The following is a 24,926-nucleotide window of genomic DNA, read 5'->3' as shown; positions in this document are numbered from 1 at the left end:
GAAATGGTTATAATATTCTGCCTGATGTCTGAGCTATTGTTTTATGATAGTTTTAAGAAAATTTAGACATAAAACATCTTCCTTTATAATCCATTCATGGCATTGTGAGGCAAAATAGTCCCCAAAGAAAATGTATTACTCAGAAGGCAAGTGTAGGTGGTTTTGGATAGTAAATAAAATGTCTATACTTGTGTTGTAGACATGGTGACCCCTGGTTCCTATCACCACCACTGTAAAGCAATAAGAGTCAGTTTACACCACTGCTGTCTCAACAAAACCTTGTATCTCCAAAATGGTAACTTTAAAGGCGAAGGAAAAAACATACTTTACTTTTAATGTAAGTCAATGGAACCAGAATTTTTTTCCAAGTAATTTTGTGCTGTTTCTTTTGGTCCATTCATCATGAAATTTACACACAATGTAAAGACTAACAGGCATTTTCAAATTATGTAAAAACTGAAAAATGACAAAAAATGGAGATAGGAGGTTACTGAAATATACAAAAAAAAAATTAAAAACTGGAGTTCCTCTTTAACTCAGGTATTCCCTGACTCGCAAGTGTTTATAACATGTCTTCACTCGACATTCACAATATAAAAGTATTAAATACTAAAGTACTACCTTTAAACATTTATTTTAACACACTTTTATTGAGACCAGTATTATTATGAGTTGTGAAATGCTTGAAGCCTTGTTAGTTCACTCATATTATTTGCATTGATTCATTCATTCTTCTGAGAAAAACTAGAAGTCCTGTTGTAACAACTGGCTACTCATTAACCCACTGATGTCCATATATGAGAATTGCCCTTAGTCCTCAGAGCATGCCTGAGGACAAATCCGAAGAAAATGTTCGAATTGATCAATTCATCTGTCTAAAGCATGAAATTTTGCCACTCAATGTGTTATTAAACTAATATTTTGGCCACAAGGGACTGATTTTTAACAAATCTAATCAAAAATCCACACTTGATGTTGAATAAAGGTATGTACTTTTAGAAGTTCATCTAAGATATAACTATAAAATCGTCATTGCTTTAGGCCAATCAGAAGTTCTGCACTATACTAAATTGAGTAGTGGGACATGAGTGAGTTCAAATGAGTGAAAGCAGTTTAAAGGACTCGACTGAAAACAGTTGACAGCTGACACTCTTAATACTCACCAAGCCGCGCTTTCTCAAAATCCCACCATGTCAGCAGAAATCCCAGCTGCCTCTGAAGACGTGAGATGTCCTGCTGCACAAGAATGGAAAAGTGGACCTGCAGGTCATAAGTGGAAGTAGAGAGTGGTCCTTTCCTCACAGTCTGATAAAACTGAAGCTGAAGCTGCACACTGTTGGGACCTCTGTTGAATCCTCAGTCATCCTGCTGTGAAGCCTGCGGCCCTTACGCTCCTCAGCCTTCTGGCAGTGATAAGTGTCTTTCACAGCCCCGTGACCAGTTAATCAAAACAACAACTAACAAGCAGATTAGGATTAGCTATATCTGACTGTCAGCCTGAATAGATAGGTCAGAATTGTGGCAGAGGGGCAACAAGCGGCCAGTTCCCCCAGGTTAGGTTTTCATACTGCTTCAGGGATATAGGGGGCAGGTTTGCTAATGTTTTGTCAAGATTTACTAAATAAGCTCAACCTCTACATTATTATTAAAGGGGAATAACACTGATTTTTCAAAATTCCTTTCTAATTCCGTGTTTGAGATGTAAACAGAGTCATTCAGAGTGGTTTTGTTGTGAAATCATTCATTGTAGAGACTTAGATTTCTCTACAGTGGTGGTGACAGAGTCTCAACGTGACTCTCAGTCACTTTTTTTAAAGAGTATTGCACATGTTCTGGGTCTGTGCATAATAAGCAGCAGCATGCACAAGAAAATGGGCATTAATCAAACATGCATACACAAAGCTGTGCACAATGAATGATGATCAATCCCCCAGGTTGTTCATTTACAACTGCCTCATTTACACAAAGATACACCCCAAAATAGCTATTATATGGTAACAACTTCCCCTTAAAAGTCCCCAGTAGCCTAAGAAGCAAAGCTAAATTAGTATTGCATGTAAAAATTTAGTTCAACATTCTTACAACATTTGAACTCTTGTGTGGTGATGGGGTCTGTGGGACCCGTTTTCAATGTTTACCAAAAGAAAAAAGTGTTTGCTTGAAATAGTTATTATAAGAAATATAGATCAAAAGTCAAAAGAACTCAAATGTGTTAAATCTTCAAGCGTGGTGTGGTCAGTTGCTGTCTATACCATTACAATCGAACTGTAGATGCCCCTTTTTGTATGATTTTACTTTAACTTGAGGGTCAGCCTAAATAAGATGTCCCCTGTGCCAGCCATTTGCTCTTCATCTACACACTGTAAACATGGGAGCAGGACAGAAGCTACTCACTACTACATTAAGTACATTTCTTTTATATTGACTGACAAAACATTTTTAGAGTGTGTGTGCATGGTAGTCACATTGTTTTATGATGGTTTTCCTTGCTGCTGAATTATCCCACAGAAATCATGAAGTGTTTCTGTTGGTTGCTGGCTTTTTAATGGGTTGTTATCACAATGTAAAGGATCCTAACGGTTTAACAGGTGGCCTGTGGCTGATTCCAAATACATCAGATACGGTTTTCTAATGGGATCTAAAGGTATTCTACAGGAAACTAGTGGTTTCTATTGGAAATCAGTTAGCCAATTCCCATTAGCAAACAAAACCATTATGTTTTATCTTAATGGTTTCTAATGGTCCTTTTTCAGCAGGGTTGTGATAAAATTTTGGTTTAAAATGTATTTTTATCCATTTATTTTAATCCATTCATGGAGGAGAGATGCATGTAGGGCGTTGTGAGGAAGTAGTCCCCAAAGAAAGCTAATTTTTTCAGATTTTTCACTATTTTACCATCCTCAACATTTTATATACAACTCAGAAACTCAGACTCGTGCAGGTTTACTGGTGGTTCTGGATAGTAAATAAAATGTCTATATTTGTGTTGTAGTCATGGCGACCCCTGGCTCCTATCACCACCACTGTAAAGACATCTGACCCATTTCGCACCAAACCACTCTGAATCACTTTGTTTACCTCATAAGGGCTGAATTATTAAAAAATGTTGAAAAAAATGGTGGAATTCCCCTTTAAAGTGAGTGTGGATTGACGAGCCTGGCCTCGCACGAGAATCCTGTTCAGGAGAAAATACCACGAGATCAGGAATTTGAAAAGTGACAAGCTGCAGATATCGCGAGACTTGATTTTGAAAAGCCGCGCCATTCGAGGGAGAAGAAAACAAACTGTAAGCAGCGAAACGGAGTAAAATACAAGTTTATTATTGATTATTACATTATTATTTGTTTATTATTTTAAGGATCAGAGACGAAATTCTAATTAGTATAACAGAGACATATGTGCAGTATAGTTAGTTTGATTGCCGTATATTTGGTTGTTTGGCGGTTTGGAATCGTTTTGGTGTTCCGTTACTAAGCTAACGTTAGTTAGCTATCTAGCTAGCTGGTTACGAAAAAAACGATTCTTACTTACATTTTATACGACTTTTTGTTGTTTGGTGTTGATCATTTTTGGTGTTTAACCAAGGAATGTTCGCTCGGATTTGTTCGGTTTGTTTTTAGCGAGGTTAGCGTCTCGCTAAAGTCGACTTCTTCGCCGACTTCTTGTTCCAAGTTTCCCGTTCCACCTTAAAATTGAATACAGCTGCTGCACCATTTAAGGTGGAACGAGAAATTCACTAACATTAAAATGTTAACGATAATTTAAGTCATTTCAGTTCAGACAGCGCCGCAGCTTTATATTCTGGTTATCTGGGTTTTTTTTGTTCCTTTTCTGGATCAGCAGAACCAATAAAGAACTAAAGGACCCAGAGAACCGAATCAGATAACCTAGCTAGGTTAGCTAGTTAACAATCCCCTAAAAGAAGAAACTAGCCGACCGAAAGCAGTGCTAAAATTACCATGTGTTAGCCCTAAATCCTAAACCCTAAACCTACACCCCTTAAAAAGATCGTTCTTTAAGAGTTCTTTAGTTAAGGAAATGATTCTGTTAAGAACCAATTTCATGCTTAAATGGTGAAATGGTTATACAGATTGATGTGATGTATATGGTTCTATATAGCACCAAAAAGGGTTCTGCTATTGTTACGATGTCAAGCTTTTAGCGATAGAACATCTTTTTGGTGCTATATAGAACCATTTTCAAAAGGGTCCTATATAGAACTATATACAACACATTCTCCAGAACCTTTCCACCATGAAAAGAACCGTTTAAGCATGAAATTGTTCTATATAGAACATGGTTCTAAGTAGAATCATTTCCTCAACTAAAGAACCCTTGAAGAACAATTTTTAAAGAGTGTAGAACCTAAATATATACCCTTAAACCAGATCCCTAAACCCTGGCCCAGAATTTAAACCCTAATTTAGCTGCTGCTGTTAGCCAGGGTTAAGGTTAACCCTAATTATAAACCCTAGTGTCCTATTTAGTCCTAGTCAGGTAATCCAACCCAAAGGTTCACCCAGGTGAACCCAAATCGTGAACGCTTTCTTCTGCTGAATCAGCGTATTTTTCTGTTTGGATACTGTTCATTTGGGTCTCTTTATTAATGTTATAGAAGTTGTTTTGAAATCAGCTTTTCTGTATGTGCTAAACCCAGTTAAGATACACATAACCTATGTAAATTATGTAGGTTAAATGATGAGCACTAATTTAACACACTGATGAAGTGATGTGTGTTCTACTGTTTCAGGATCTTCACCATGACTGCTGATAACGAACTGGAGATACAAGAAGCTTTTCAGCGGGCTCAGAAAGCGCACCACAACAAAGCCAAGCTGGTTGCCACTTTGAAGAACAGATATATTAAGGTAAGGTAATAAAACATAGAGATTTAAATCCAGTCAGTTTCTCTGATCTGGCACCGCTGCCAACACGGTCAGTGTTTTGTTTGTAATAGCCAAGCAGGACTTTGATACATCAGTTTTTTTTTTCCAAAAGACGTTTGTAGCACATTTTCTTAGTTCTAATTGGTTATTAAAAATCATTAGAATTAAGGTAACATCACAGTTTTCTCAGAAGATATTTGAAACAGATTTTTATATAGTCTATTTTTCTGTGTTGACAGATTCTACAGCAGTAAATGGATTTCAGAGTAAACTTTTATTCTTGTTTTTGGGTACATGAAATTATACAGTTTAGCTGGTTAGTCATCTAGTCTTTGATAACGTTAACTGACCAAGAGAATTTAATGGTGAAATGAGCTAACAGTTAATGCATTTGAAAGGTTTTGCGGCTGGATAGTGTTACTACATACGGTACCGATAAATGGATCAGAATGTACCAAAATGTATAGTCATGGGTGTGGTTGGTCCGCTGCACAATGCAGTCCTCTAGCGGCACTGAAACATGCTCTGAATTCTTTATAAATGTTTTTGACAGTATATTTCGTTCATTTCTTTTGTCTTGTGAAGTACAGTGCCTGCTGAAGTGCTGACTCATAATAGGTTTTCAAGACAGATGTGACCCTTCAGTGTGATGTGGTTTATGTTCTTATTTTATATTTGGAAACTTGTGATTAATTATGTTATATTGAGTTTATAAGGGCCGTAGCTAGCACTGTTGGAACCAAACCATCATTGTGAACCTGTTTCTCATGATTACACAAGTTTCACACCTTTTTTTTTCTTCCACACCGTTTTCAAAGCTGAAGCTCGACTTTTGAGTTTACAAACTGTCCTGAAGTGTTTATTACAACAGTGTGTGATCACATGCCGCAGAGCTGAAACACACTCTGTATTGTGTGTGTGTGTGTGTGTGTGTGCGTGTGCATGCCTGTGTAGTTGGAGGACAAGTCTGAGTTCCATGAGGAGTTTCTCCGCTGTCTGAAGTATGCCATGATCGTCTACACCAGAGAACCTGCCGTGGAGAATGTGATCGATTTTGTGGTGAAGTTTGCTGTTAGTTTTGAAACTCCTGTGAGTGAAGAGGAGGAGGTGGAGAGTGATGAAGATGATGGCTCATTTCTGCACTTCCTGCTCAACTTCCTGTTGGAGGTAATACTGAAGAACCTCTCTGTTCCAGAACGTTCTGATTAAATGTAGTGCATCACTTAATACAGAAAAACTGAGATCAAATTATAAAATATTTCCAATAAAATGTACAGTTAAAGCGTTTTTATTAATCACTGAGATTGAAACACTTGTTCAGCAACTATTTATCTTTAGAAGCCTATATTCCACATTTTCTGTATTTATTTTTTGACATATCAGGGCCCACATTCACACAGCTTCTTAGAGTAGGAGTGGATTTAGAATCAGATTTGTGTCTTATTTACAGTGACCGTACTGACAGGAACAAATCTTAGATCAGCACCCCTAATCTGAGACACTTCATGAATACAGCCCAATGTTGGTGTGATTTTATGTATGAAAAACTCTTTCATTTCTACATGTACACTTTTCCAACCTCTCTTTATTCCTAAATTAAGCAGGCTGTTTTTGTTACTGTGCCTTTAAGTCTGATATATGTAAATTAACTCTGTTCTTATTCGCTGTCCCGTATTGTGCCTTGTTCAAATAGAAGTCTGAAACACTCCTTATAACTTCATCATCATGGGCAGAACTAAACCGCTATAGGCTGGATGGCGCTAAACTGCAGTAGGCTGAATAGGTGGGGCTAAAGTCCTGTAGGCCAAATGGATGGGGCTAATATGCTCTAGGCTCAATTCACCTGCCTCAGAATACACTGAGCAGAACAATAGTCATTGTTGTTTATAGATTTAACTCTCATTTTCACTGTGATATGCTCCTGATCGTAGTCACTGGTTTTCACTGGTAATAGTGAAAGGTTTTCATAGATCTATTTCTCATTATTACTCTAATAGGCCTCTAACAGCAGTCATTAGCTATCATTGGTTAATCTAAATACCTCTGTCCAATGACAGGCTGGTTTCTACTTTTTCTCTGTATTTAATACTGTATATTAATTGTAAAATCTTGTAATCTGTTCATATTGCTCTTGTTATCGTTTTGCTATCTGATGTCGATAAGAGGCGACATCAGGTTTTGAGTCTTGGTTCCTCTAAAAGTTTCTTCCTCTCGCTCTTAAGGAGTTTTTCCTTGCCATTCTTGCCTTTGGCTTGATCACTGGGGCTTTGACCCGAATTTTGAGCCTGTTGTATAACAGAGTGAAGCTAAACTGCTGTAGACTGAATGGGCGGGGCTAAAGTGCTTTTGGCTGATTAAGCAGATGTATGTAAATGTATTGGGCTCTGTGACGTTAAAAACACTGCAGAGTTGGCTGAAACATTGAGCTAATGTTGATAGTCAAGAACAAGAAAAAATTATTCCTTTGGCTGAACTTGCTCTCTCTTTCCCGCTCTCAGTCTCACACAGCGAACAGTCATGCAGTGCGGTTCCGTGTTTGTCAGCTGATCAATAAGCTGCTGGGCAGTCTGAGTGAGAATGCTCAGATCGATGACGAAATCTGTGAACAGATCCATGAGGCCATGCTGATCAGAGTGACGGATAAATATCCCAACGTCCGGATTCAGGCAGCGCTCGCTATGGCCCGACTGCAGGACCCCAATGACCCTGAGTGTCCCACCATTAAAGGTTTGACTTTATCTGATGACCCCCAGTGTCCCATCATTAAAGCTGTAACTTTATCTAATGACTCCCCCTGTTTCTGTCTGTTTGTGTGAGTAGCGTACATGCTGTTGTTGGAGAACGACTCTAATGCTGAGGTTCGGCGGGCTGTTCTGTCCTGTATTGCCCCCTCCGCTTTCACGCTTTCCAAAATCTTCAAACGCACCCGTGATATTAAAGAGAAAGTGCGGAAATTGGCCTATCAGGTACGTACTGTGTCAGGACTGGGCCTTGTGACCATAAACTTCTCCAGGCTCCACCTACAAATGTGTTCTTTTGTGTTTACTGTTGTGAGGACAAGCTTTACAGAACGCTGGTACAAATTCAATTCAGACTAATGAGAAACTGTCGAACACTACTCAGTTTATATCACAATACTTACATTTAGAGTGAGTTATTCATTTAAAATTATACTTATTTTGTAAGTGTGTGAAAGGTCAATTAATCAATGTTTCCATCAACAACGGAGAGGCTAATTGGTTCTATTTAAATTAGATGTGTATTTTATTGTGCTGATCCTGATTTAGAAGTGCTGCTCAATGTTGAATAAGAAAGAAATTATTTTATCTGTGTAATGTTTGTTTTAAGTTCAAATTACCTGTTAGCTGCAGTAAAACTGTTTTTTTGCTGTAGTTATATGCTGGACTGTGTGTTTGTGTGTGTTACAGGTCCTTGCTGAAAAAGTGCACATTCGAGCTTTGACTATCGCTCAGAGAGTCAGTTTGCTACAGCATGGCCTCAATGACTCTGCAGGTATGACTGCATGTGTGAGATAAAAGATGAGTCTTCTTTTGGTTCCACAACATATTTATACAGTTTAATACTTTAATGGCAAACAAATGGTAATGCGTTCAAACCTTAAATTCCACCTTAAAGTAGAGAAGAGGGGCTTTTCTGAAAATCTGCCACGTTTGTGCTGTTTTTCCTTTCCTTGTGAAAACCTGGCTTTCTTTCTTCGGCATGAGGATAAGTTGAAGGATGAAATACACCATCCAGCAGATCAAATCAAAGCAAGGCTTTGGCTTTAGAGATGAGTGATGTATGATAATGAAATCCTATTGGTACATCACTAATAGAACTCCTCCAACACTGCATTTCAAAATGCGACTGCCGACAGAGTTAAGCTGTTCCGGTGTAGTATATAAGTACGCTGATTTTATCAAGCGGATGGGAAACAAATGATTGTTTATTAAGCTAAGCTATGTCATATTTAACCAAATATCCAGATCCTTTGAGCCAGATGTGTCCAAAGTCCAGCCACATGGCCAAATGCAGCCTCCAGACAGATATCAATGTTAATTCTGTTTGAGCATGTTATACGTGGCCTGCTAGCCAGTACATTGCAGTTTTTCCTCTTACCTGATGGTGGCAGCAGTACTGTAAATTTAGTGTTATGAATCAGATTAAGAGCCTTTCTTCTGTGATAAGACCTGCAGCTTAATTCACAAAACTTTTCATTAAGGGCCACAGCAAATGCATATGCATCATATGTCAAAATACTGTATTTAAACAATATCAGTAGACATGAAACAGAGCATGGATATTAAAGTAAATATTCAGGGGAGGAGAGGGCAGAGAAAATGAAGCCAATCGGGTCACACAGCACCAACTTCTAATCAGAGCAAATCCAGCAGTTTAGTAAATATTAACCCTTTAAAGAACAAAAACATGACTATTTATGTTTAATTTGCTCTTTTCATTTAATGACGTGATTTCTGAATGCAATTGCTTTTATTGCGTTTATTTGATATGTGAAGAACATGATTTGACCAAACCGAAAACGTATAGGTTTTGATATAGATTCTCACAAATTAGATTTTTGAACAAGTAAATACATGAATATGAATATACTTAATACATTAGTCACATTTTGTTGTTTCTCTGAATAAACATTTTTTTTTTAAACAAGTGCTTAACGATCCAAATTACTCTGAATGAGCAATCCAACAATAAAAGAAGCCTAGTGCATCCTTTATACAGTAGTAGGAAACATCGTAGCTCACAAAGTTACCGATGCTAATACGTGCTGCTGGGTTTACTGACCAGCGTGAACATGTGCATGCCTTAACTGCTCTGATAGCAAATGAATGAGTCATCGCTGATTTCTAACGATAGATTGGCAGCAAGATGCTCGGTCGATTGATTGCTCTACCTTGTTATATATTTCATTGTTATCATTTACAAGTAATATTTAAGCCCCCAAATATTTTGAAATGGTCCAATCTGGCTATCTTTGAGAAAAGTTTGGACGCCCCTGCTTTAAGCTGAGCTCTGTTGAAGCTCCTCAGCAGCAATTACAGCCTTCAGTCTTCTCATGTTTTGATTCCTGAATTTGAGGATCTTCTCCTGTTCTTCTGACTGTGTGTCTGTATGTGTTTCAGAGTCTGTGAAGGAGGTGGTGAAGGTGTGTTTGTTACCTGCCTGGCTGCGCCTGCTACAGAATGATGTTCTGCAGCTACTGCACAGGCTGGATGTTGAGAATTGCGCAGAGACCGCTGTTTTAGCCTTGCATGCTCTGTTCTCCACGGCAACGACTCTTGACGACCTCTTGCAGAACGGAGCAAAGCTTGATGAAAGGTGAGCTGATCATCACACAAACGTATGCACCAGCTGTTGATCGAACAGCATCCTGCCACTTTGTCTGCATTCCTCCTGCTGTTCCAAGATACAGTAGGGAGGAGAGTAAGAGAAGAACCCAAAGATCACAGATTCAGAACTCCAGTTTAGCTGAATCTTGAGGTTTTCAGATTTCAAAATCCACTGTCAGATGCCATCTCCATGACCAGAAGATCCATGAATGAAGCCTTTTGTAACATGCAGCTCCTGAACTCTGTGGAATTGGAGCTACAAATAAATTGTGTGATGTCATGTTGTCAGATGAAACATGCACACAATCATCACATTTTGTGAAAAAAGGCGCTGCATACAGTGAAAAGCATCTGATAGCCACTGTCACATACAATGGTGGAACTTTTTTACTGCTAGTGCTCCAGGGGCACAAATCCATAGCATAATTAATTTCACTAAATAGCAGGTGATTTTAGCCCCGAATCTGTCTGCCTCTGTGGGTGCCTCTGTGGGTGGAGCTTTAACCAAGATCATGGCCCCAAACACATTAAGATCCACACAGAAATGGTTGCAGGAACAGTTGAACCCAACTGAAAACCTGTGGTGTGTATTGAAAAAGGTCAATTAATATGCGAAGATCCAAGAATGTCAAGGATCTGAAATGTTCTGTAAGGAGGAGTGGTCCAGTATCCCTCAAGTGTTCTCTAACCTTGTTAAGCATTACAGAAAGCAGCTCAGTGCTATAATTCTTGCCAAGAAAGGTTTCACCAAATATTTTTAGGTGGGGTGCCAATATTTCTTAAACCTGTGTTTTCAAAATATGTTACTAAAGAGAACTTTGGAAGTTACTATTTTGTTTAAGCATCACTTCTGGTATGTTGGTTAATTAATTATGTTTATTTTAGCTTATTGTGCTGAAGGGTGCCAGTTATTTTGGAGTTGACCGTATATGCTTCTTCTGTAACATCATTTGGCATCTCATTCGTTACTTCCACTGATGGTCTGCAGATTTATCTTGATACTCGGTCCTCCTGATCCCTCCTTCCCACTTCATTAACAGCATGTATGAATTATCTTACTTCATGGATGAACTTAAGTGAACTTGGATGAACTGTAAATTAAATCCTGACAGTGTCTTCTGCAAGCGTTAGCAATCTTCACATAATCGTTGACAGTACACACGTCAGGAGGATTACGAACTTTATCAATGACTGTTGACAGGGTTTCCATCAACTGTTAAATAGTGGTAATATAGAGGAAAATAAAATTTTAGCAGCCATGTAGTAAAAATGACGTTTTTAGTTTATTTTTTCCCTTATTTCACCCTGTGGAGCTTATCACATCGTGTGTTAACAATGTAAGAGCAACAACCAATACGTGTTTACAATTTTCCCTATATGTCCGGCAAACTGAATAGTTTGCGGACAATTCATTTTCTTGTAGGAACCTTTTGTTGGCTTTTGTTCAGCGCTATTGTTTAGTTCTACTATAGCAAAAAACTTTGAATCTATTTAAGTGCAGCATTCTACAAACTTTATGAGGCTCTTAAAATCTGTTAAGAATGCTTTTTAAAAGTGCTTATTGTTGTGGGGTTTATTTATTATGTATTTCTTTTCCTGAAAGGGATGTTCACTGTGTTACATGACCCATTGCAAATGCATCAGACGTTCACATTTTGAAGTGTGTCTGAACAAAATATTGTGTTAGTTCAGATTTTCAGCCTATTTATTGTGTGTGCATGTGCAGAAAGCTGATCCCTGTGGATGCTCTAACATGCGAGAACGTGCTGTACTGGAGGGCTGCCTGTGAGTTTGTGAAGGCTAAAGGAGACGAGGGGGAAGAGCTTCTGGAGAAACTGCTGCCAGAGCCTGCCATCTTCGCTGAATATCTGTACAGGTCAGTACTCACCTTTAACTGATTACTGTTCACTTGAACACACACACACGCACTCACTCCACTGGTGCATGGTGGCACTGAGTGTGTGTTTGTGGTGTAACATTTTCCTGTTTGCTTTTTGATTTTGAGGGTTACGTTTAAGTAATATTCTTGGTTGAGAACTTTTCAGCTCCTGCTGCGCTGCCCTCTAACAAAATAAACCTCTAGAATTCATAAGCTTTACAGAAAAAGCCCACTTCTTTCTGATTTTTCAAAACAGCACCCAGACGTCTAGTTTGGATGATTGATTGCCGTTTCCAGTAAAGATGGTAAATGAGGGTGAGGTGTAAAGCTGATCACTGATAGAAAAGCCTCTAAAACTGTTATTGTGATAATCACAGTTTAATCTGAGACATTAATGTTATTGATGTTTTTGTGTGTTAGTTATCTGAAGAGTGTCCCGCTACTCTCAGAGGAACAGAGGGCTGATATGACTCAGCTGGAGCTTGTGATGACCAAGGAGTTCATCGGTCAGCAGCTCATTCTGCTGGTGGGCTGCTTAGACACCACTGAGGAAGGGGGCAGGTACAGTAAACAGCAAAAAATACACATTTTTTAAAAAATAGCGTTGGACAAATAATTGATAATATTGAATATTGTGATAATTTAAGTAAGTGCTGATATTAAGCAAATTATCATTCTTTCATTGTCCTTCACGTGCTGCATGATTTATTTATTTTTTTTTGTTTTACCCGTTCTTGTTGTACAAACACTGTGGTCTGTGGTTTGTTAAAAATGGAATCAGTGAGATCCACTCTCTATCAGAGAAAAATGGACAACTTTTCCTGAAGAGGGGTGCACGGGATTGTATATGGCTCTATGTATGACACTGTATACAAGACTGTATGTGACACTGTATAATGCTGTATGTGGGACTGTAGGCGGAAGTATGTGACGCTGTATACAAGACTGTATATTACTCTGTATAACGCTGTATACAGGACTGTATATTACTCTGTATAGCGCTGTATACAGGACTGTATATTACTCTGTATGACATTGTTTACAGGACTGTATATTACTCTGTATAATGCTATATATACAGAGCTGTATTTGGGACTATATTACTGTAAACCTATGGAACCGTATATGACTAATACTGTATATGACGCTGTATATGGGAACTCATGTGACATACATAGTGTGTATGTATATGTTTAGGTATGTTCACTGGTGTTTCTAATATTGTAATTGTTGTAGTAGTAGTAGTAATAGTAGTAATAATAATAATAATAATAATAATAATAAAATTAGCAGCAGTTTTCATTGTGTGTATGTGTGTATTGTAGGAGGCGTGTGTTGGCGGTGCTTAAGGAGATGTTGCTCTTGCCCAACACTCCACTGTCTCTGATTGGTCAGCTGGTGCAGAAACTGGTGGGAATTCTCCATGACGACCAACAGCGTATTACAGTGGTGCGTGTGTTGCAGCGATTTATTGATCCGTCACAGCAAGACGATGCTGTGAACTGTTGCGGTCAGAGTGGAGGAACTGCTTACTGTTCACACCTGTGTTTCTGTTTAATGATGTCCATGTGTGGTGTTGTCATGAACAGATGGCTGAGATTATCTCTGATTTGAGGGAGCCAATCGTACCGATCACAGAGTGTGTGGATGAGAACGAGAAACGGAAGAAACAAGTTAAAGTGAGTTACAATTTATTAAACTCATTAACTCTGACTCTATTAATCTAAGTCTGCCACTGTTTAACCATGTAATTCTATAACTGTAGATCATTAACTCCACCATTTTACCGTTTATAGATATTAGGCTGGTTTTGACTCATTAGTGCAGGGCTGTAAATCTCTGATCTCAGAGTGATTTGATTATTTTAGTCCAAAATTCTGAATTATTACCAACAAAAACTGAATACACAAATATAACTTGAGGAACTGCTTACTCAGTAGTGGATGTAGACAAAAAATAGACAATAAAAACTTTATTTGTTTAAAACCTCTCTCCTCTTCTCCAGCTGTTGTAAAGGCAGTTTTAAACCAGAGCTGTGCGGCATCAAATTCAGTTTCTGTGCTTTGTCACAGGCAACATCGATACTGACTGTCAGATGATCACATAGTTAATATAGATGATGTCCCTGAGCAGATGTTAGCTGTTTGAACGAGTGCATACATTCTCTTCATTTTTTCTCTCTCTCTCTCTCTGTGTGTGTTCTTGTCCTGTCGCTTTTTCTCTAGCTGGCAGAATTGAAGGTCTGTATAATGGAATGTAAGCAGGAGTTAGAGGACTGCATTAGCCGTGAGGATTTTGCGAGAGCGGCCGAGCTGAAGGAGTCGATTGCCCAGCTGGAAGAGCGCCGGGGACAACTGGAGCTTGAACCCGAACAAGACCACACCAAAGAGCAGCGCGTTGAGAAGGTAGGCTCACACAGCTCAGTTTATAGGTGGGTCTCATTAAATTGGCCTAATTTGTAAACCAAAGTGTGATTGGTTGATTTCTCTTTCACTTCCTAATTATGTTGGTAGTTAATCTAATGTGTAAGGACTTTAATTCAGCTCTTGAAGTCTTAACCGATGGAAGAGCCTGCTTGGCTGTGTCTAACTAGATACCACAAAGAAAATAATCCTTGTTTAGGGGGTGTCACAATACATGTTAATATTCCTTGTCTTTTTTTATAACATGCTTTACACCAGTAATAGTTTCTATAGTTCTGTTTAATGCATGATATTCCTAAAAGTGATAACCACAAAAGTAAAAAAAAAAAATTGTTTGGTTTGCCTAACTTGCATAGTTGATTAGCAAAGCTGTTTGAAATGGCGATCAGAGAGAGCAAGTCTGAGTGGGGAAAAACCAGAATCACCCTCGCATTCATGTCCTTTTTGGAAAAGTTGGCTTTCCCAGTTGTGTACGGTAATGATGAGTAAGTAGTGGCAGATCAAACCATGACATGCTGCCCTCATTGCTCAAATACCTGAGCTAATGCTAATACCTCCACTGTGCTAACTCACTCTAATGTCTCAGTTTCCGAGACGTAAGTGAGGAGAAAACACAGCAGTTACTTCTCCACACAGGTTTCAAACAGCTACTCTGGTGTAACAGATGACTCAGAGGGATGCTTATAGCTTCTGATTTTAAACATGATTTGGGGAAAATTAAATGAATACCACAGAAATTAAAACCTTAATATGTTCACAAAGCGGGGGAGGGTTGGCACACACTCACAGGTATGTATAGAACACCCTTAATTTCACAACTTTGCTGTGTCGTGTCGCAGCAAGCCGCTTCTGTGCTTCTGCATCTCGCTAGGCTTTGTGGTGTTATGGATTTGGTCTATGGATTTGTTATGGATTTGATTCTTTCTTTTTTTTTGGTCATTTATTAAGTGGAGGTTTGGTGACAGAGACAGAAAGAACAGCTGAGATTAACATTGCTATTTTACATGGCAGATTCGTGTTAGCAGGCTAAAAAAGTAAGCATGAAAGGTGAAATTACGAACAAACTGGAGATTACACTTGAAAACATCTTATATAAAAAAGAGCAAAGGAAAATCTTTTGGTCAGTGCAGGTTACAGTGGTAGGGTTTTTTTTATGTCGGATAAGGCTGAGTAAAGGTGACTGCCTCTTTAAATGCACTAATGCTAACAGTAGAGCTAACTGGTGCAATGGTAGATGAGACTTCTATACAAAGTTTTTTTTCTCCTCTGTGAATTATGTTCCATGTTAGTTTGTTAAGGTAACAATCCTGTTTTTTAATTGTAGGGCTGAATGGTTCTGAGCTAGACTAGCACTAGTGCCCAGTGCCAGCTAGTAGGGTTGTGCGAGCCTAGCTAGCAAGCTGACATCTTTACAACCCAAAGTGGAGATTCTGGCTAACTGATACTATGCTGACACAAGTTTACATGATGATGACTCTGATTTGAGGGAATGAAGTGGAATAACAGACTGAATGGAACCTGTTTTGATGTGGAGCTGTTAGCCCACAAGTCAGTGCAGAGCTGCAGTTGTATGTAGTTTTCCTTCTATATTTCCAAGCCCTGATTTAACAGCAGAACAAATGCAAAAATAAGACTGTTATTGGTCTCATGACTGAACAGTAGTGATTTCAGTCTTCAAATACTAGCACCTGGAATGATGAACCGAATACTTGAAGAGCCCCGCGGAACACAAGTGTGTCACAATTGTAGCGATGGGAATGTTTTGTTTTTTTGTTTGTTTGTTTGTTTGTTTGTTTTTTTTTTGGTTGGTCGATTTTTATCTTTAAGGCCTGACTGCTTCTGCCTCTCTGTATGCTTCCTATTGCTGTGTTCCCTGCATTCTCTTGGGTTCTCCTGTATGTGCGCTGGTGCTGATAGTGAGGCGCTGTTCTGAAGTTTTTAGCAGGTGGCACATGGTTTCTTGCTTTCATACTGGCTGTGCTGCAGATCCCAAAGCATTCTGCTGTTCTACTGCTGTTAGATGTTCTGATATGTTTTTCCACTTTATGACCTTCATGTTGTGTCTCCTGCTCTGACCAACTGGACCGCCATAAGTGTTCCTACATGCGTATGTTTGTGTGTGTGTGCAGTCTCGGGTTTCAGGTCCAGAGTTTTCCTGCACTTTTTCATCTCTAGACTTTACAAAGGTAAACTTAACAGTCTTTATTATTAAAATTAGGCTTCAGAAGTTTCAAAAAGTGCTCTAAACACAACAACTACAAAAAAAGTTATTGGGGAAAATACCTTTGATTAAAAAATCTGTGTAAAAACAAAAAAAATGTAAAAACCAAATTCAGTCTTGTTAAACTGTCATGGTGTTTTTTTTTGTTTGTTTTTTTTTTGCCCCCCCCCTCTGTGTTGTAGAATGATCCAGAGACGCTGCTGAAGTGTCTGACAATGTGTGCTGAAGTTCTGAAACAGATGAACATCAATAGAGGAATCTGCCCCACTATCACCGCTCTGATAGAGTCTCTGGTACAACACACACATACACAAAGTCCAAGTATTAAAGCAATACCATAGTTTTTTTTTTTGTTTGGTTTTTTTGGTGCATTAGTCTGTTTTTTATTACTAATAAAATAACCTGATATGTGTAGAACATGATTTTAAAAAATCAAAAGAATCAAATGTAAAAAATATCGTTCAAGTAACGTCATCAGCGCAAGTGTATCGTGCCTGAGAAACCTATTTGGAAAACTGCAGCATGGAACAAAGGACTTGTCTGTGTTTACACTGACTTTCTGTCAGTCATTTTATATGACCCTCCCCTACACCACACAACTCCGCCTCCATCTGTCTGCTCGACAGAATCTGGGGCCCTCTTACTGAAAATTCTTATCTTTTTGTCTTAACTTAAGATCTGACAGGTCAAGATAAGATTTTTCACAAATTCGTATTGCAGAAGAAAATCTTATCTTAATTTAGGAATCTTATCTTACAGCATCTTTTTTATCTTAGGAAATCTTAAATTACTCGATTGAAGTTGACAATCAACTGTCGTGTCTGTTATCTAGCAACCAACCATACACGCAGAGCTGAAATGTAATCAAGTTAGTTAGTCAGACAGCTAATGTTAGCTACTGTTACTAGTGTAAAAAAGGTCAAATAGAACTAAAGCACGATAAACTGAAAGTTGAGAGTATTGTCAGCGCTTTGTGCTGTTTATCAGAGCGTCGCCGCTCCATTTAAGTTTCATTTCCCAAACACTTTAGCTGAGCACGCTAACGTTACTCCTCCTAATAAACAGACACATGTTCAGCTCTGTCTCCTCTTTATTCACCACCATCACTGTAATATTCTATCTGACGAGTTTATCAACATGAACACTTGAAGGTAATAAGAGGGATGGTGAAGATCGAGTCTGCAGCGTCTGGGGCTTTTAAAAGCTGTTAGAAAAAAAACTCAAGTCAAAGCAGCGTTTTCAGTGTAGATAAATGGAGCGTCATTATGCTGGTTATAGTGAACTGTGCTGCCTGTCACTGCATAAAACAATAGAAACAGACGGTTAAACAGAGGTTAAGATGCCTCTAGGGTTTATCTTAAAGTTAAGAAAATATTTTGGATATTTTGGCAACATAGGATGTTTCTGTAATACCGTTTTCTTATCTGGAAATAAGATTATAGACTTAAGAACTGTTCTGTAATAGCTTCTGTCCTAACTTCAGTCTTAACTTAAGAATTTTGTGTAATACGGCCCCAGGTTAGCAACCTGAACCAGCAGATTCTTACCCTCTTGGAGGAAAAACACGCTGTGCTGCAAAAAATGCACCAAAACAAAAATTAACATTGGAAGTGCTTTTCAGAGACGAGTGTTTCTTTAAGAGCTCTGGAGCATTTCTTTGAGAACTGTGCATTGTTTCTTTAAAAACTCAGGGGCGTTCCTTTAAGCAATGAGAATTGTTCCTATAAGAACTCTGGAGTGTTTCTTTGAGAATTCTGGACTGTTCCTTTATAGAGGTGGTAATGGTGCTGTTCATTATTGTCTGCTCTGTAGATCTTGCCAAGCGTGTCTAACTCAAACTCTGCTGTGAGGAACATGGCTGTGGTGTGTTTGGGAACGGCAGCACTCCACAGCAATGATCTTGCAAACACACACCTGGTTCTTCTTCTGCAGGTACACACATACAAGTGTCTTTGTAATTGAAGGGTTCTTTGAAGAGCAGAAGTGGATTTATATTTCTTATCTTATTGTGTTTGTGTAGATAACTCAGCTGGATGAACCAAAGATCAGGATCAGTGCTCTCAAAGCTCTAATTGACCAGCTTCTCTTGAATGGACTCAAAATCCTCCAGGATAAGCCCTCTGACCTGCTGGATTCGGATGGACAGTCAGAAGAGGAGGAGAGTCCGGTGCAGAACATTCTGAAGATGCTCTCGGAGTTCCTTGATAGTGAGGTATAATGTTTCTTGAGAATGGTAATAGATCATGATTTGGTGATCAAATTCGCCCTGTCCATAGATATTGGTAATTTATACAGGAAGAGTTAGCATCACTCAGTTGAGCTACTTGTATTAGGCTATTTACTGTGTACAGGTTATTTACAGTACAGAGAAATGTTCACAGAAAGAAAACAACTTTGTACTTTTGTAATTTTGTAATTACTTTGTAATTTTACTGTTAACAGTTTTGAGTGTCTGAGCTGCTGATCAGGTTCAGATTTTATGTAGTGTTTAAGCAAAGCTGTGTTGTTTGAGTATTTTGAATTTGCTTTCTGATTATTGATTTTTTTGTTTGTTTGTTTTTTTGCTGAAAGTTAACCACTCAAGAGAAAAGCAGGAATGTCAAATAAATGTAATCTGATCTTATATCACTTATCACTTCCTGTTCTGATTTTTATGAGTTTAATTAGAACTGAATGTGTTTATTAGATTTGTGAGCTGCGCACTGAGACGGCAGAAGGTTTGGCGAAGCTAATGTACTGTGGGAGGATTGTTAGTGCAAAGCTACTGTCTCGTCTGGTTCTGCTGTGGTACAACCCTGTAACAGAGGAGGACCAGAGACTCCGACATTGTCTCGGAGTGTTTTTACAGCTTTATGCTCGAGAGAGCAGGTACATGTACATACACATACACAGTACACTAGAGGTGTAATGGTACACAAAATGTAAAATGTGAAACAATACAGTGAAGTCTCTGTGCAATATAAATTAAACTGCTTCAGTCAGTTTAGATTTAGTGAATTTGTGTTGTTTTTGTTCTCGTAGGGCCCATCAGGAATGTGTGGAGGAGAGTTTTCTGCCCACCATGAGAACTCTCTTCAATGCTCCAGCCACATCTCCTCTGTCTGAGATCGACACCTCCAACGTGGCCGAACTCTTCATAGAGCTCACACGGCCCAGCGCCCTCGTTCAGCCCTCACAGGTATAAACTTTTTACAAGTTACAGGAATTTTTATAAATATTCCAGGTATTTTGAGTTAATAAGGAATTGGTTTGATTTAGGGGTGAGTGGAATGCTGGCACGGGATATATTCATTGATAAAGGGGGAACTGTTTATTACCAGTTACATTTTAGTAGCTGATAACTTTGTACCTGTTCATTTTCGATGAACAGTCCCATTCCGATGCTGTCAGCGGTGTGGACGTTTTTTCACAGTTTCAGCAGAATAATAAAATTGCAGTTTGGAACAAATATTCAGTCAAAGAACAGCAGAGGGGAAACAAACTAAACGTTCAACAGCCATCATTAAACTAATTACTCTTTTAAAAGACCGCTAGCATTAGCCTCTAGCATCATTAGATAATGAGGCAGTTAGCAGAGGCTGCTTGCATTATCAGAGTGTTAACCTGTCTTGCGTCCACTGCACTTCATCTGTGAATTAAGCCATGAATTTGTTTTAAAATGAGTGTAAGTATTAGTGACAATCTGATTATATTATTAACCCTCAAATTCTGTATCGGAGTGTCCGCTGACGTGATCAGTTCAGCACACCCTCAGTGTGTGTTAATGGTTTGTGACCCTGTGCTCTGTGTTTAGGGTGTGTGTGTGCACGACTCTCTGGCAGTGCGAGTGTGTAATGAGATCTTGCGGGATATCGAGGCTCCGGAGGTTCGTCTGTACTGTAAAACCCTCAGCGGTCTAGAGATCAGCACTGAACCTGGACCAGCCAATCAGGAGCTTCAGCAGCTACTCTCACAGATACTGCAGGTAATCATAATGCCCATTCGAATCAACAGGATTTTTATTGCGCAGAGTTTATGGGGAACCTGTTTCAATCAACATTTACAGTGTCAGTCTTATGGCAGTTTAATTTGGGCAAACCATTTGGGTTGACATGTATGTTAACTAAAGTAGCTAACAGGCACTTGCAATAAAACAAATGCAACAGATTTTAAGTTTAGTCAGACTTTGTGAGAAGGAGCTAGAAATAACTTGAGAAAGGCATCAATAAAAGCTGCTATTTAAAAGCTGTATATTAATGAGGTGGGGAATGGTGGAGTCACATTAACAACATACGAGTAGCTGAACTTCATACTGGTACTACGGATTGTTTGAAGGGTCGAAATATGAAAATTTGTTAACATCAGTGGCATTAAAAATTTAGGTTAACTTTGACACCTCTAGTTAGGATTGATGTCGGTATAAGCGGCTCTGAATCCAGATCTCTTCGCAGGACGCTTCAACAAAAATATTTTTGTCAGTCAGTCAGAACTGTGTATGTTTGTATGTGTGTAGGAGGTGAAGGATAAGTTCTGTGTGAGAGCTGTTGAGAAAGTCCTCAATCAACTGAAAGGAAGTCAGCAGTCTAAACCTTCAGCTCCTCAGGACACGGTTCTCACAGCTGTGGATGAGAACGGCAGCAGCGGTATAAACACATTCATCAGTTAATTAAGTAGTTGTAAATTTTGAGAAGTGAATATTCCCCTTCTCAACTTGAATTGTACCTTGAGTCAAAACTACTCAACTTTTTTTTTTTCATTAACAATTCTTGGATATCCTCTCTCCACTTCTTTTATAAAAGAATTGCCTCTTTTTCCTTTACAGGAGCTGTGAACGAGGATGAGACCAAATCTAAACGGCCTAGAAGAGGTACAGCACAAAACGGTGACGCCGTCAATTCTTTCTCATTTTTAATTCTTTTTTTTAGGAATTCTTTCCAATTTTCTTATTGATTTTCTAAAACTTCACAATACAGGCCAAAAGAAAGTTTCTACAGCAAAGACCTCTAAGAAGAGTTGTGAAAATAAGGAGAAATCTGATGAAAGGTGGGTTTATTTTGTGTTTATAATTTCCAGGTATGATAAAGCTTCATCACATTGACAACCAGGAACATTACTACAATACCTTTAACTGTAACATTTGAGCTTTAAATCATTCAGACGTGTAGCAGTTAAATGGTATATTAAAGGGATGCATGCGTTCACAAAGTGTGACGTCCTCAACCTGAACAGCCAACACTGTTTATTTCTGCATAATAATATAGTCCTAGGGCATTTTCTTGAAAATTGAGAACTCGGCAGTATTGAAATGTTCTGCTTTGCCGCAGTGCTGTTTTGCTTTTGCTCAGTATCCTACTATAATCATGTTCAAAATACTCTACTGTAATGTTTTTCACATGAACTGAACTGTAAAACTTGTGTTCTAACTGTAAAGAAGTGTTGCAGAAACATTTGTATTTGGCTGATCACTAATTTTTGGGAATGAGCCCTCCCTGTACTTTTGCAGGAGTTGTACTGAGTCTCATGCTGGTAAAATGCCGCATCATCTTGCCAGGATTTTATTAGATCCAGCTACCTTGTATATACACTAATTGACCATTTTATCAGCTTCACGTATAGCGCAGGAGTCCTTTGTAGTTCTACAATTACAGACTGTAATCTGTCAGTGTCTCTGCATGACTTGTTAGCTCCCCTTTACTTTGTTCGTCAGTGGTAAGGACCACCACAGAGCAAGTGGTGGTCCTGCTGGGCTCCTGACCACTGATGGGTAGAGTAAACAGGGGGCTACAAAACATGCGGAGAAACAGATTTGACTGCAGTTTGCAGTTGTAGAACTGCAAAGGGCTTCTGTACAGTAAGGGGACCTAAAATGAGTGTAGATTCAATGTAGGTGAACCTACTGAAGTGGACAGTGAGTGTAGATCACAAAGCAGATGGACTGTAAATTTATCTGTGTGTGTGTTTGTGTACATATAGCGATGAAGAGAACATTCCAGAAGCTGCTCCTCCGTCAGTGCGGCCGACCCGACGGGCGAAAGCTGCTGCTCTGGAGAAAACCAAGCAGGACCTGACTGCCCTTATGAATAGAGAGGCCAGTTCTTAGATCAGGTTCACTTAACCATAGATATCACCCCGAGGCTGATAGAGATGCTTATCTTTTACTTGTTTTCTAAAATGTGCTTACTTTGTATTACATAATCAATATTCTGTATGCTCCTTCATTTAGATTCCTATTAAACTGCACCTTTATTACAACACTTTTACCTAAAAGTTAACAAGACTGCAGTTTTTCCACAAATATTTTAAACATCTGTTCTGTAGTTCTGTATTTTTTGGTTTGTTTCTCTTTTTTTACTCTAAACATAAATAAAGCCTAACTTAAAAGTATTCTGTTAAGTTTGTGAAACTGGACAGTACATTTGGGAACACCTTTGTTTTAGTGACCTGAGACTGTTCCATGTTTAAAGGCAGGTTTAAAAATTAAAAAGAAATGTATTGCACTAGTTAATATTTGGAGTAGGTTTCAGTTCTGTACGATGGTATTTTAGGGCCAGTGTAAAAATAGTAGACTTAAAGAGAAAATGCGTAATATTTCGGGGGAAAAAAGTCGTACGGTATATTTCGAGAAAAGTCGTAATATTTAGAGAAAAAAGTCATACGGTATGATATTTCGAGAAAAAAAGGTACTGTTTCGAGAAAAAACGTCGTAGAATTAGGAATTAAGACGTTGAAGTGGCATTAATACCGGGAAAAGTTTGCAGTATTGTGGCCAAAGTCTTTGCAAAAGGAAGGCAGCACCTCCTCTTGTTAAAATGAGGGGTGTTGAGGAGGTGATACTTTCATATTGATTTCACCCATAAAGAAATTCTCAGTCTCCCTGTCTCTCCTGGCACATCAGCACCAGCATTGTATTAGTATGGTGTTGGCTGAATAGCATTAATGGAAAAAGCTTGCATTCTGTCCTAACTAGACAGGAATGACCTCAGCAGAATTGAGAGATGCAACAGATGATCAATGCACTCACACTTACACCAGCGATGCAGAATGTTTAAGCTAATCAAACTGAGACCGGAGAAACAAGCTTTTTAACTAGATTAAGATCTTTAAGATCAAAGACAGTGCATAGTTTAGACTGGGACTATAGTTAAATTGTGGCCTGAAAGATTACAGTCTGTAGTTTCAGAATTGGGAGCTGTTTTTAACCTTTTCTGCATGCATAGCATTTAAGAGAAAAAGGGAACTTAAGGATACAGGGATCCAGACTGCGACTAAAATGGTTGCAATTGCTGCCGCAATTATTAATTTGCGAGTAATTAACTCGCCAGTGGCAACAGATGGCAACTTTGGGTTAGAATTATTTTTATGGGTAACTATTCATTACTTTTGTTTTTATGTATTTTCATTTATCGTTTTTCACCTTAATACGTAACTGATATTCTTTAGCGTCACATGGATGGGTTCGCCTATCAAAAAAAACGCCTGCGTGCTCGCGGGATTTCAACCAGAGCGGCAAAACGAGACAAACACAGCGAGCGGAGCTGAGCTTTCTGCCGTGAACGTCGGCGTGTAGAAAACAGCGAAACGAGAATTATCAGATTTTTCACACAATCTACGCCTCTCTCAGACCTTAAGAGTCATCTGCTTAACTCCACTCCTTGACTCAGGACCGGTGAGCTAGTGACAGACCCACATGAGGATGTACCTGAACCACCGTCCAGCTCAAGCTCTTCAAGCAGAAGAACAGCCACAGAAAGACTTAAGAACTTATTGGCTTCGGGAATTGGTGTGACACGGGTATAATAATGTAAGGCAGCCTATAATGTGAATTCTGTACGAATAAAGCGAGCAAAGCAAAAAATGAAAGTGGAAAAAATGATTTTTTAACAGGAATTAATCATTTAAAAAAAAAAAGTCAGTGAAAACCGTGGCGAGAGTCGAATGTTATGGAGCCCCGCTGGTAACATCCTGTATAAATAAAAATAATGCGTTGCCATGACTTAGGAAGGCGTGGGAATGAGATGATTAAGTCGTGGCCACGGCGTAGTAAAGCGTGGGATCTCATTCCCATGCCTTACTAAGTCATGGCCATGCATTAGGATCTCGTTCCCACGCGTTAATAAGGCATTTGTACAGGATGTCATCAGGGCTCCGTAGACATATAAAAATGCATGCGAATTTATCATCGCAGAGAGT

The 24,926-nt window shown here is 38.8% G+C and overlaps 1 protein-coding gene across 5 annotated transcripts; it reads left to right on the top strand.

The window, feature by feature from the left end:
• Window positions 1–3,190: 3,190 nt before the first annotated feature.
• On the top strand, window positions 3,191–22,996 carry ncapg (non-SMC condensin I complex, subunit G). 5 transcript variants are annotated; one of them, XM_036588878.1, is made up of 23 exons: window positions 3,191–3,286; window positions 4,751–4,868; window positions 5,841–6,053; window positions 7,385–7,613; window positions 7,707–7,852; window positions 8,315–8,399; window positions 10,028–10,223; window positions 11,961–12,110; window positions 12,534–12,674; window positions 13,439–13,562; window positions 13,703–13,792; window positions 14,339–14,518; window positions 16,666–16,722; window positions 16,940–17,050; window positions 18,570–18,689; window positions 18,778–18,969; window positions 19,444–19,625; window positions 19,779–19,935; window positions 20,551–20,721; window positions 21,250–21,379; window positions 21,559–21,603; window positions 21,710–21,779; window positions 22,710–22,996. In XM_036588878.1, the coding sequence occupies exons 2-23, from the start codon at window positions 4,761–4,763 to the stop codon at window positions 22,834–22,836; spliced, it is 3,024 nt and encodes a 1,007-aa protein (XP_036444771.1). In that variant the 5' UTR covers window positions 3,191–3,286; window positions 4,751–4,760; the 3' UTR covers window positions 22,837–22,996. The 5 variants fall into 5 exon arrangements, with proteins under 5 accessions (XP_036444771.1, XP_036444769.1, XP_036444773.1 ...); XM_036588876.1 differs by having other exon boundaries at window positions 21,559–21,618; XM_036588877.1 differs by having other exon boundaries at window positions 3,252–3,303; window positions 21,559–21,618.
• Window positions 22,997–24,926: the final 1,930 nt, after the last annotated feature.

This window comes from Colossoma macropomum, unplaced genomic scaffold, assembly GCF_904425465.1.
Source record: "Colossoma macropomum unplaced genomic scaffold, Colossoma_macropomum, whole genome shotgun sequence".
Classification (NCBI taxonomy): domain Eukaryota; kingdom Metazoa; phylum Chordata; class Actinopteri; order Characiformes; family Serrasalmidae; genus Colossoma; species Colossoma macropomum.
This window is presented reverse-complemented; position numbering and strand designations above follow the sequence as displayed.